Source organism: Aquarana catesbeiana, linkage group LG01, assembly GCF_042186555.1.
Source record: "Aquarana catesbeiana isolate 2022-GZ linkage group LG01, ASM4218655v1, whole genome shotgun sequence".
In the NCBI taxonomy this organism is placed as follows: domain Eukaryota; kingdom Metazoa; phylum Chordata; class Amphibia; order Anura; family Ranidae; genus Aquarana; species Aquarana catesbeiana.
Window position 1 is genome coordinate 966,704,221 of NC_133324.1, and position 13,549 is coordinate 966,717,769.

Here is a 13,549-nt window from a genome sequence, read left to right on the forward strand (position 1 = left end):
GGAGAGGAGAGGAGAGGAGAGGGACAGAGAAAAAAGATAGAGAGACAGAGAGAAGATAGAGAGATGAGAGAGAGGAGAGAAAAGATAGAAAAGAGAGAGAGAGAAAGGAGAGAGAAGATGGAGAAGAAAGAGAGAAGATAGAGAAGTGAGAGAGAGGGAAAAAAAGAGAGAATACAGAAGAGAGGGAGAGAGAAGAGAGAGACTGTTTTCTGTGTATTATCTTATGTTTTAACTTTATATGTATATATTATTATTATATTTATATATGAATATTATTTGTGTATTATCTACTTTTATATATTATCATTATTGGTATTATTGTCATTATTATTGTATTCTGGGATCTTATGTTATTCATTTTCACAGCCACCAATTTATTACACAACATACACATAAAATATTCCTGTCCCTGCATTGTGTTACATGGCCGGTCAGGTAGAAAGAAGACACCAGTCCATCCAACTATTATTACTATGGTATTCTGTGTGATTGTAGATGAATACAGAGAAGTAAATCCAGAATGAATGGATGGTGGAGATCGCACGCAGCGACAGCGCTGACATTGTCCAATCACAGAGCGATCCTCCTCCCTGCACACCAACTACTCCCAGCTGTAGCCTGCCCCCCTCCATCTCATTACACATGCAGGGCTCAGGCATGATGGGAGATGTAGTCCTATAGCAGAAATAGCTAAGCCTTATGATCAGTGGTGTAGGTCTGATCACTGAGGCATGATGGGAGGTGTAGTCCTTTGGAGGAGATGGCTGAGGCATGATGGGAGGTGTAGTCCCATAGAGGAGATTACTGGGGCATGATGGGAAATGTAGTCCCTTGTAGGTGATGGCTGGAGCATGATGGGAGGTGTAGTCTAATAGAGGAGATGACTGAAGCATGATGGGAGGTGTAGTCTCATAGAGGCGATGGCTGGGGCATGATGGGAGGTGTAGTCCCTTGTAGGAGATGGGTGAAGCATGATGGGAGGTGTAGTCCCTTGTAGGAGATGGGTGAAGCATGATGGGAGGTGTAGTCTAATAGAGGAGATGGCTGGAGCATGATGGGAGGTGTAGTCTCATAGAGGAGATGACTGAAGCATGATGGGAGGTGTAGTCTCATAGAGGAGACGACTGAAGCATGATGGGAGGTGTAGTCTCATAGAGGCGATGGCTGGGGCATGATGGGAGGTGTAGTCTCATAGAGGCGATGGCTGGGGCATGATGGGAGGTGTAGTCCCTTAGAAGAGGAAGTGGATGTCTGGTAAGAATCATGAAGCCAGGAAGGAGAAGTCTCCCTCTTGTACATGAAAAGGCTCCTCTGGATGGTTGGGGTGTGACGGAGGTCTGTATAGGAGGTAGGATGTGTGGGGTCACCAGAGGACACACTGACATTTGTATGGATGGGGACACGTCTCCTCTATAATCCAACACTGAGCTGATCCATGGAAAGGGACCGGTCCTCTTCAATCACTGATCACCCCCCCCCATCCCTGGTGCTCTGATGGGATACATTGTTAGCGGATCTGTGATGGGATACATTGTTGGCGGATCTGTGACGGGATACATTGTTGGCAGATCTTTGATGGGATACATTGTTGGCAGATCTGTGATGGGATACATTGTTGGCAGATCTGTGACGGGATACATTGTTGGCAGATCTGTGACGGGATACATTGTTGGCAGATCTGTGACGGGATACATTGTTGGCAGATCTGTGACGGGATACATTGTTGGCGGATCTGTGACGGGATACATTGTTGGCGGATCTGTGACGGGATACATTGTTGGCGGATCTGTGACGGGATACATTGTTGGCGGATCTGTGACGGGATACATTGTTGGCAGATCTGTGACGGGATACATTGTTGGCAGATCTGTGACGGGATACATTGTTGGCGGATCTGTGATGGGATACATTGTTGCGGATCTGTGACGGGATACATTGTTGCAGATCTGTGACGGGATACATTGTTGGCGGATCTGTGACGGGATACATTGTTGCAGATCTGTGACGGGATACATTGTTGCAGATCTGTGACGGGATACATTGTTGGCGGATCTGTGACGGGATACATTGTTGGCGGATCTGTGATGGGATACATTGTTGCAGATCTGTGATGGGATACATTGTTGCAGATCTGTGATGGGATACATTGTTGGCGGATCTGTGACGGGATACATTGTTGCGGATCTGTGACGGGATACATTGTTGCGGATCTGTGACGGGATACATTGTTGCGGATCTGTGACGGGATACATTGTTGCGGATCTGTGACGGGATACATTGTTGCGGATCTGTGACGGGATACATTGTTGCGGATCTGTGACGGGATACATTGTTGCGGATCTGTGACGGGATACATTGTTGCAGATCTGTGACGGGATACATTGTTGGCGGATCTGTGACGGGATACATTGTTGGCGGATCTGTGATGGGATACATTGTTGCAGATCTGTGATGGGATACATTGTTGCAGATCTGTGACGGGATACATTGTTGGCGGATCTGTGACGGGATACATTGTTGGCGGATCTGTGACGGGATACATTGTTGGCGGATCTGTGACGGGATATATTGTTGCGGATCTGTGACGGGATACATTGTTGCCGGCTCTCTCTGAGGACTACAAACACCCCCCCAATGTTATAGAGAGGGAGAGGTGTCCTGTAGTCCTGTCAGCATTGCTCCTCCATTAATACAGTGAGTGAGTGTTGTCACCTTTAGGACAGGAAGTATGTTGCTGGCAGGATCACCGGGTGACCATAGAGGAAAAGAAAACTAATGCAGTCACCACATTTAAGGACGGGGAATCTGCACTATATTACACTTTATTGTCTTCCTACCCCCAGGGGAGAACATTGAGCCTGGTGATTGGCTGCTCAGTCCTGGGAGTAAGGTCTCATATACCTGGAAGCACCCCATATTCCCCCCCCCCCAGGACATGACAGGCCTTCTGTTATTGGGCTGATGTCATAAAGCATGGTCTGTAGGTGTGGTGATGTCACTTTGCTCGCATGGCATTCTGTACGTTTATTTGCCGCAGGGGCAGATGGAACCTGAAGTCTTCCCATTCACAGGTCCCTGTGATTGGATGATGAGGTTGTGCAGGCGGAGTTCCCTGTAAATTTATACAGTCAAGGGAGAAGCACCCTGTGATTTGAGTATTGGAGGGGGGGGGGGGGGGGATGCGACCATGTTGTTTTTATCATAATATATCCTAAAGATGAATGTACCATGAAACATTGGTCCCAAAGTCACATTTTAGACTCTCTTTAGATTCTTTCATGTGGGTGGCAAAAACAGGAGGTTCAGCAAGTGACAGGTTCTCCTCTTCTACAATCACTCATACCTGGTCTTCTAAAATGCCTTCACTCTACATGCTCCTCCCCGGGCTTCTATAATGCCCTCACTCTACATGCTCATACCTGGTCTTCTAAAATGCCCTCATTCTACATGCTCATACCTGGTCTTCTAAAATGCCCTCACTCTACATGCTCATACCTGGCCTTCTAAAATGCCCTCGCTCTACATGCTCATACCCGGTCTTCATGCTCATACCTGGCCTTCTAAAATGCCCTCACTCTACATGCTCATACCTGGTCTTCTAAAATGCCCTCGCCCTACATGCTCCTCCCCGGTCTTCTAAAATGCCCTTGCTCTACATGCTCATACCCGATCTTCTAAAATGCCTTCACTCTACATGCTCATACCCGGTCTTCTAAAATGCCCTCACTCTACATGCTCATACCCGGTCTTCTAAAATGCCCTCACTCTACATGCTCATACCCGATCTTCTAAAATGCCCTACCCAACATACTCATACCCAGTCTCTTTAAATGCCCTCACTCTACACGCTCCTCCCCGATCTTCTAAAATGCCTTCACTCTACATGCTCATACCCGGTCTTCTAAAATGCCCTCACTCTACATGCTCATACCCGGTCTTCTAAAATGCCCTCACTCTACACGCTTCTCCCCGGTCTTCTAAAATGCCCTCACTCTACATGCTCATACCCGATCTTCTAAAATGCCTTCACTCTACATGCTCATACCCGGTCTTCTAAAATGCCCTCACTCTACATGCTCATACATGGTCTTCTAAAATGCCCTCACTCTACATGCTCATACCTGGTCTTCTAAAATGCCCTCACTCTACATGCTCATGCCCGATCTTCTAAAATGCCCTCACTCTACATGCTCCTCCCCGGTCTTCTATAATGCCCTCACTCTACATGCTCCTCCCCGGTCTTCTAAAATGCCCTTGCTCTACATGCTCATACCCGATCTTCTAAAATGCCTTCACTCTACATGCTCATACCCGGTCTTCATGCTCATACCCGGTCTTCTAAAATGCCCTCACTCTACATGCTCATACCCGGTCTTCTAAAATGCCCTCACTCTACATGCTCATACCCGATCTTCTAAAATGCCCTCACTCTACCTGCTCATACCCGATCTTCTAAAATGCCCTACCCAACATACTCATACCCAGTCTCTTTAAATGCCCTCACTCTACACGCTTCTCCCCGGTCTTCTAAAATGCCCTCACTCTACATGCTCATACCCGGTCTTCTAAAATGCCCTCACTCTACATGCTCATACCGGTCTTCTAAAATGCCCTCACTCTACATGCTCATACCCGATCTTCTAAAATGCCCTCACTCTACCTGCTCATACCCGATCTTCTAAAATGCCCTACCCAACATACTCATACCCAGTCTCTTTAAATGCCCTCACTCTACACGCTCCTCCCCGATCTTCTAAAATGCCTTCACTCTACATGCTCATACCCGGTCTTCTAAAATGCCCTCACTCTACATGCTCATACCCAATCTTCTAAAATGCCTTCACTCTACATGCTCATACCCGGTCTTCTAAAATGCCCTCACTCTACGTGCTCATACCCGATCTTCTAAAATGCCTTCACTCTACATGCTCATACCCGGTCTTCTATAATGCCCTCACTCTACATGCTCCTCCCCGGTCTTCTAAAATGCCCTTGCTCTACATGCTCATACCCGATCTTCTAAAATGCCTTCACTCTACATGCCCTCACCCAATCTTCTAAAATGCCTTCACTCTACATGCTCATACCCGATCTTCTAAAATGCCCTCACTCTACATGCTCATACCCGATCTTCTAAAATGCCTTCACTCTACATGCTCATACCCGGTCTTCTAAAATGCCCTCACTCTACATGCTCATACATGGTCTTCTAAAATGCCCTCACTCTACATGCTCATACCTGGTCTTCTAAAATGCCCTCACTCTACATGCTCATGCCCGATCTTCTAAAATGCCCTCACTCTACATGCTCCTCCCCGGTCTTCTATAATGCCCTCACTCTACATGCTCCTCCCCGGTCTTCTAAAATGCCCTTGCTCTACATGCTCATACCCGATCTTCTAAAATGCCTTCACTCTACATGCTCATACCCGGTCTTCATGCTCATACCCGGTCTTCTAAAATGCCCTCACTCTACATGCTCATACCCGGTCTTCTAAAATGCCCTCACTCTACATGCTCATACCCGATCTTCTAAAATGCCCTCACTCTACCTGCTCATACCCGATCTTCTAAAATGCCCTACCCAACATACTCATACCCAGTCTCTTTAAATGCCCTCACTCTACACGCTTCTCCCCGGTCTTCTAAAATGCCCTCACTCTACATGCTCATACCCGGTCTTCTAAAATGCCCTCACTCTACCTGCTCATACCCGGTCTTCTAAAATGCCCTCACTCTACATGCTCATACCGGTCTTCTAAAATGCCCTCACTCTACATGCTCATACCCGATCTTCTAAAATGCCCTCACTCTACCTGCTCATACCCGATCTTCTAAAATGCCCTACCCAACATACTCATACCCAGTCTCTTTAAATGCCCTCACTCTACACGCTCCTCCCCGATCTTCTAAAATGCCTTCACTCTACATGCTCATACCCGGTCTTCTAAAATGCCCTCACTCTACATGCTCATACCCAATCTTCTAAAATGCCTTCACTCTACATGCTCATACCCGGTCTTCTAAAATGCCCTCACTCTACATGCTCATACCCGATCTTCTAAAATGCCTTCACTCTACATGCTCCTCCCCGGTCTTCTAAAATGCCCTCACTCTACATGCTCATACCTGGTCTTCTAAAATGCCCTCACTCTACATGCTCATGCCCGATCTTCTAAAATGCCCTCACTCTACATGCTCCTCCCCGGTCTTCTATAATGCCCTCACTCTACATGCTCATACCTGGTCTTCTAAAATGCCCTCACTCTACATGCTCATACCTGGTCTTCTAAAATGCCCTCACTCTACATGCTCATACCCGGTCTTCTAAAATGCCCTCGCCCTACATGCTCCTCCCCGGTCATCTCAAATGCCCTTGCTCTACATGCTCATACCCGATCTTCTAAAATGCCTTCACTCTACATGCTCATACCCGGTCTTCTAAAATGCCCTCACTCTACATGCTCATACCCGGTCTTCTAAAATGCCCTCACTCTACATACTCATACCTGGTCTTCTAAAATGCCCTCACTCTACATGCTCATACCTGGTCTTCTAAAATGCCCTCACTCTACATGCTCATACCCGGTCTTCCAAAATGCCCTCACTCTACATGCTCATACCCGGTCTACTTAAATGCCCTCGCTCTACATGCTCCTCCCCCGGTCTTCTAAAATGCCCTCGCTCTACATGCTCCTCCCCCAGTCTTCTAAAATGCCCTCACTCTACATGCTCATACCCGGTTTACTTAAATGCTCTCGTTCTACATGCTCCTCCCCGGTCTTCTAAAATGCCCTCGCTCCACATGCTTGTACCCAGTCTCTTAAAATGTCCCTATGCCTCATGTTTGCCATTCTTTTCTTGTCTCTAAAAATACCCCCAACCCACACACTCTCATACCCAGTCTAGGTAAAGCTATGGGGGATCATGTGACCTGATAGGATAGGCTTCTGCTGTGACTAACCGAAGCAGAAGCGGCACGCTCCCTACCCGGAAGTGCAGAATCCAGTATGCAGTATACACGATTCTGCACAGAACAAGCACCCTGTAGCGTTAAATCTGCTAAGGGGCGGTCGGCAAGTGGATAGAAAAAGATATGTAGAAAAGTAATAATAAAAATAGAAAGGGATATGTAGAAAAATAAAAAATAAAAATAGAAAAGGATATGTAGAAAAATAATATTAAAAATAGAAAAGGATATGAAGAAAATAGAAAAGGATACATAAGCAAAAGGTTAGTGAAGAAAGTTTTTACAAAATGCCTTATAATACATGTCCAACTGTAGATCCATGGATATACTGGTGTGAGATAGGTAAGCGTAAGCCCATGGGGAGACCTCCGTCTGTCAGTCAAGGTGTGACAATCTAGGACAGGAGGGGTTTGGATAGATATTTAACAAGCAATGACAAGTGATCTAAACAATGTGAGCAACAGAAAGGGGAGAAATATAAAAAAAAGACAGAGAATCTCGCCCTACACCTCATCAACGCGGCCAAACAATGCATACCTGTACACTGGAGAAAGACTATTCCACCCCCCAAGATTTCCGACTGGCTCCGCCGCATAGAGAAAATAGCGGAAATGGAAGCCCTAATTCACCAAACAAAAGAGACCCCAACAAAATATCAAACAACCTGGGCTTGCTGTCTACACTTTAAGGAATCCGCAGAATTCCACAACCTCCTAACTAACCCCTAACCATCCTTGTCTCTTTCTTTCCTCACCTCCCCCCTAAATACTAACTGAAACCTCTACAGGTGAACCTAACTCTCGCCAAGTCTTCTGACCGGCAACCATAATATACTAGGTCACCTGGGAACTTTCCCCTAGCTATCCACCCCATATGTGGAACCGGTTACGAACCAAACCCCTATGACACGGAGTAGCTCCCGTAAAAAATACCTGCGTAAACCAGATCTGATGTGCATACAAAAATCACAACTCTCTGCCCCACCTCACAGTTCGTTCCCAATAGGGGTGTTAGGGTGGAATGTTTGGTTTACCTACATCTCTCACATAAACTCCTCCAACCATTTTACCCACATCTCTCAACTAATTAAACACCTAAAGTACCATATGCACGTACTTTATATAAACCTGTTGACTGGATTTCTTACCAAGCTACGTTCATGTTTTATTGTTTTAATACCTTTTCAAGTTATAACATGTATACAACACATACTTGATGTATTGTTTTGTTTCTGTATACCTGAAAACCTTAATAAAATATTGAAACAAAAAAAAAAAAGGACAGAGAAAGATAAGGGTAGATGAAAAAGCAGGAGAATCAGGGTGGATGAAGAGGGAGCAGTCTATCCCGTGTGGTTCCTCTGCAGTGGCAAACTGTCTGATTATTGATGGTGATTACAGGGAGAGGAGGGTGCGGTCAATATTCAAGTTATTGACATGGTCTAACCATCGGCCCCAAACTCGTTAGCATGGGTATCATTGAGGATGAAGGTTCATTTCTCATGGGTCATGGACCCCAGCAGCCCTTGTCTGATCTCAGCAAAGGGTATAGATGGTTGTCTTCAGGCTTTAGCCTGGGCGCCAGAAAGACGTACCCCGTAAATTTCTGTTGAAACTTTTTTACATGTGAAATGGGTTTATGCAGGAGAGCCTCCCAAGGACCCCAATTTAAGATTAACACGGAGAACCAAACCCACTAAATTATAGACATTAAGCCAAAAACGGGAAGCTGCAGGACAAGTCCACCAAATATGAATTATGAGTGCCTTGTTCAGTACAACCTCCAAAGCATTGCGAGGAAGCGTTAGGGACGACTTTAGATAAGCGATCTGGGATCATGTACTAACGGGACAATAATTTGAAAGAATGTTATGACACAATTTTATATGTGTGCGCTTAAATGCTCTCCAGATCCTCACTCGCCTCTCAAATGACCCCTGGCATTTCTTCTTGCAGGACCCGTGCCCTAGTTGCTTTGGCCGTGCTCTCTCCATCTTTGGGAAGCCAGGTTGGATAAATGAATTCAATTTCCCCCGCTGCAGCTCAGTATGGCAGTCCTGGCAGTAGACGTAAGACAGAGGTGCTCAGGAACCTGAGTGGTCACCAAGAACAGGCCAAGATGGGCTACCAAGGATCACCCAGAGATGGGGAGACAGATGAGGTGGACAAGTTAAAAAGCAAGCTGATGACGGCATGGAACAATGTTAAATACGGTGAGTAGAAGATGCAAGCATTTTATGATCATGATACTTTTCCCGGTTGTTGTTGTTTTATACACATTTTGCTGAATCAAATTCTGTTTCAGTATAACTTCTGGTGAATCTATTCTTAATCGGGGTTTCTCCAGAGGTTGCTGGAAGTTCTTTCATTAACCAATAATGTAACCATGTCTAGTTGGTCAGAATCAACTGGACTTGTTCAGTAATATTAAAGATGTTTTGTAGCTCAGTCAAGGCTCTTGTTCAGTTCAAATGAGGAAAGTACCATTAATGTAAGGGACATCCTTCTCCCAACTATCCCAAAATGTAAGGGGGTCCCAATGTGCTGACCACCAATGTAAGATAGCCTTTTCTTACTGACCACCAGTGTAGGGAGCCCTTCCCCACTGTCTAACAGTAACAATTAAAGAGGCCCTTCTCCACTCACCACCTTGCCCTCAAACGACCAAGGTAAGAGGTCCTTCTTTGCTGACCATCAACGTGAAGGAGTGTTTCTCCACTGACCACCAAAATAAGGACGTCCATCCTCCCATGCACCAGCAAAATACGGGAGTCCTCTGCTGACAACCAATGTAAGGGACCCTTCTCCAATAACTATGTACAGGAGCACTTCTCAGCTGGCTACCAATGGAAAAGGGGCCCTTCCACCACCAACCACCAATGTAAGGAGCCCTTTACTGACAATTAATGTAAGCGACCCTTACATACTGCTGAAGATTAATGTGAGGTGGGCCTTTTTCTGCTGACCACCAATGTAAGGTTGCGGTTCTCTACTGACCACAAAAAATAAGGAAGTCCCTCTCCCAATGACCAGCAATGTATGGGAGTTTTTCACTGCTGACAACCAATGTAGAGGGCCTTTCTCCACTAACCATAAATGTACAGGAGCACTTCCCAACTGAATACCAATTGAAGGGTGTCCTTCCCCACAATCCACCAATATGCGTAGCCCACCATTGACCATTATTGTGAGGTGGGTCCTTCTCTGTTGATCACCAATGTAAGGTGGTCATTCTCTGATGATCACCAATAAAAGCAGGGCCGTCCCACTGACAACCAATGTAAGGTGGGTCTTCTCCATTGACCATCATAAGCTGTAAATGATTATTTTTGGATGGACTTTTTTGAGACCTGAACATTTTCTAGGGTTCCTCTGTGGTAAATGAGAAAGTCTGTTCTGCCTCCTGCTGCTGTGGGAGCAATGAGGTGGAATATGTATCATGATGCATACATGAGTATCCAATGAAAGTACTTGATGTATTTGTAGGTTATAGGTCTGATGAGGTTCACTTTTAATAAGGAAGATCTAATGTGTAAAAGATGTAGACAGTTCATAACGTGTTTGCAAACCGTTCCATAAGCTGAATATTATCTTTGCTGAGTGATAGACATCTGTGTCCAGCTCTTCTAGTAGATAACACCAATCACCATTACCATAGCTGCTAAGTATTGTGAGAGTTAGCTCAAAATCTAGAGCTCCTGTCCACTTTAATGCATCAACAGAACTTCCTATACACAATGTTTACCCTTTGCCAAGGTTCTCAGTATCACAGAGATACAAAGTCGTTTTTAGCCTCCTGGGATATTTTGTTTGCATAGATCAGCCCTTTTCCACCTTTTTTACCACAGAGGGACCTTTTGAAACCAATTTCAGGCCTTGGGGAACATCTGTTTGGCAGTCATTGTCAAGAATGCTCCTTATGTTGGTGGCCAGTGGCAAGAATGCTCCTTACGTTGGTGGCCAGTGGCAAGAATGCTCCTTACGTTGGTGGCCAGTGGCAAGAATGCCCCTTACTTTGGTGGCCAGAATGCCCCTTAATTTGGTGGCCAGTGGCAAGAATGCCCCTTACGTTGGTGGCAAGAATGTCACTCCTTACAGATGACTGAAAAAGAATATTGGTGTTATGCCTCTGGCTCTTCCAAGTTGTGTTGGCCAGAACTATTGGGTACTACCCAATCAGAAGTCAATCAGCCACAGTTAATGGAACTCCTAGCAACCTATGGAGGAACCCTGGTTGGGAATGGCTGGCTGACTGGTTAGAATGCCCTCTATAAGGCCAGACAGGCCTGGACGGACATAGACGACTTGTATGTCCACATACAGACACTGCTCCTTCAGCAACGTGAGGTAGTCCTGACTGACTGGAGAATTCTCGCATTAGTGGGCAGCACCTTCCTGTCTCCAATCAGTCTCACACCTTATGATCAGTGACCCTTTCCCTGCTGAACCTGGCACCATATACATCTTTACACAATGGCCCACCATCTGTAGGTCACAGTTCACCTATAACCCTTGTAACAAACTGAACTGCAAGGTGGAAGTGACCAGGCGTTCACAAATTGCATTGTCATGGTTTCCCATTTGACTTGCCTCTCTCCTTCCCTTGTTTTTTTTTTTCCTCCAGGGTGGTCTGTGAAAATGAAGACAACTTTCAGTAGATCATCTCCTCTGTACCTGCTGGGGAAACACTACAACTTCAGACTGGAAGGTGAGAGCCAGTACATGGGTATAGTTTAGTCGGGATGTCAGACCGGTCATTCTTTGGTCCGTATTTGTGACCATGCCTTCAAGAACAGCGCCATCTTTGTTCATCCAGAGTCCACATCTACTTCCTGGACTGAGAATTTGGCTCAGAGACGACACATCATATAACCCCTGTTGCAGCTTTTCACCTTGTGACTTGCTACAAAGTTACAATATTTCAGGCTGATTATTGGGGGGAGAGGACACAGCGGAAATGCTGCATCTTGCTGCAGCAGATTGATGACATAATGTCAGCCTAGACAGAGTCTCTGGACTGAAGGGTGTTTTTTTTAATAAAAGGTGGAGCCTTTTTGAGACAGGATACTGTTTTTGTGTATAGTGACATGTCCGGAATGTATTCATGCCTGCTAGTATTGTTAGTGAAACGTCTAAGATGTTGCCCTCAGAAGACATATTGTGGCCCCTTAAAGATTTATTCTACTCAGTTTGGCCCACTGTATATAATTTGACATGTTTGGCTTAGCCAGATTTTGCTGAGACCTGCTTACGGTTTACCTTATTGGCTTAAAATATTATAACTGAACTCTGCTCAGCCGTTAAAAAAAATTTTGGTAGCCCCCCCCCCCCCTCTTACCTCCATAGTAGGCTGATACTCAGCCAATCTGGGGAGCATGTAGTAGACTGAATCACTTACCTTTTTTTTTTTTTTTTTTTTTGCTCCCATGATCTTCCTCCCCACCAGAGACCACCAGTCCCATGATGTTGCTCCTGTTCAGTTAGCAGTGCAGGCCGCCCCATGCTGACCTCATCAAGCAAAATGACGACCATGTGTCGTATTTGGGGGGTCACCAAAGGCACCGATGAACACAGTGTGACCTCCTACAGGCACCCCCTGACTATCTGATTTCCATAAAAATGTCTGAAGTAAAATGAATTTACGTTAAATTAAGGCTGGAGTTGGGGTTCTGCTCAGGACGTAAACATGGACACCACTGTGGAAGGAGCATGTATGTTTATGTCCGGATCATCCAACCATCTCATGTCTATTGGCATTATTGACCCATACTCCTGGCAGCAAACTTGCCCATACATGCGTGCCACCATCCTCCCAGCTGAGCACACTCTGATATTCCCTTCTTTTGTGTTCACAGATGACATAGAGAATTTCCAGAAGGATTTTGTGTCCCGGATTTGGCTGACGTACAGACGAGATTTCCCTGCCCTGGAAGGGACACAACTGACCACAGATTGTGGTTGGGGCTGTATGATCAGGAGCGCCCAGATGTTACTGGCCCAGGCTCTCCTGGTGCATCTTCTAAACAGAGGTCAGTCTCGCTCACAAAACGAGGTCAGGACAATGAAGTGGGGGGGGGGGGGGCTGTGATGTGAACAGGACTGTTACCGTATATAAGGGGGTGGGTGTGATGTTAGGGGGGCTGTAATGTGAAGTGTGTTTGTGGGTGGGGGGGGGGGGCTTTGAGGTGAAGGGGAGATTGAGGTCATTGATGTAAAGGGGGACTGTGATATGAAAGGGAGGACTCGGGACATTAATGTAAAGGTGGGGGCTTTGATGTGAAGGCAGGAATGAGGACAATGATGTAAAAAGGGGGGGGGGGACTGTGATGTGAATGTGGAACTGAGGACATTGATGTAAAAAGGGGGGAATGTTTTATGTAAAGGGGGGACTGAGGACACTGATGTAAAGGGGAGTGACTGTGATGTGAAGGGCGGACTGAGGACACTGTTTAAAAAGGGGGGACTGTGATGTAAAGGGGGGGGCTGTGATTTGAAGGGGGGACTGTGGACATTAATGTAAAAAGGGGAGAGGGTTGTGATGTGAGGGGGGGGACTGAGGACTATGATGTAGAGGGGATAT

General features: G+C 45.9%; 1 protein-coding gene across 3 annotated transcripts in view; it reads left to right on the top strand.

The window, feature by feature from the left end:
- The first annotated feature begins 1,145 nt into the window (after positions 1-1,145).
- Positions 1,146-13,549, top strand: part of ATG4D (autophagy related 4D cysteine peptidase) — a 28,161-nt gene continuing 15,757 nt past the window's right edge. Inside the window, exons 1-4 of one of the 3 annotated variants that reach the window (XM_073611960.1) lie at positions 1,146-1,254; positions 8,926-9,182; positions 11,594-11,677; positions 12,825-12,998. In XM_073611960.1, coding sequence (XP_073468061.1) covers positions 8,987-9,182; positions 11,594-11,677; positions 12,825-12,998 — 454 coding nt within the window. In that variant the 5' untranslated portion in view covers positions 1,146-1,254; positions 8,926-8,986. Of the gene's footprint in view, positions 1,349-8,925; positions 9,183-11,593; positions 11,678-12,824; positions 12,999-13,549 lie in introns of all 3 variants that reach the window. The other 2 variants (XM_073611959.1, XM_073611958.1) reach the window with 2 other exon arrangements.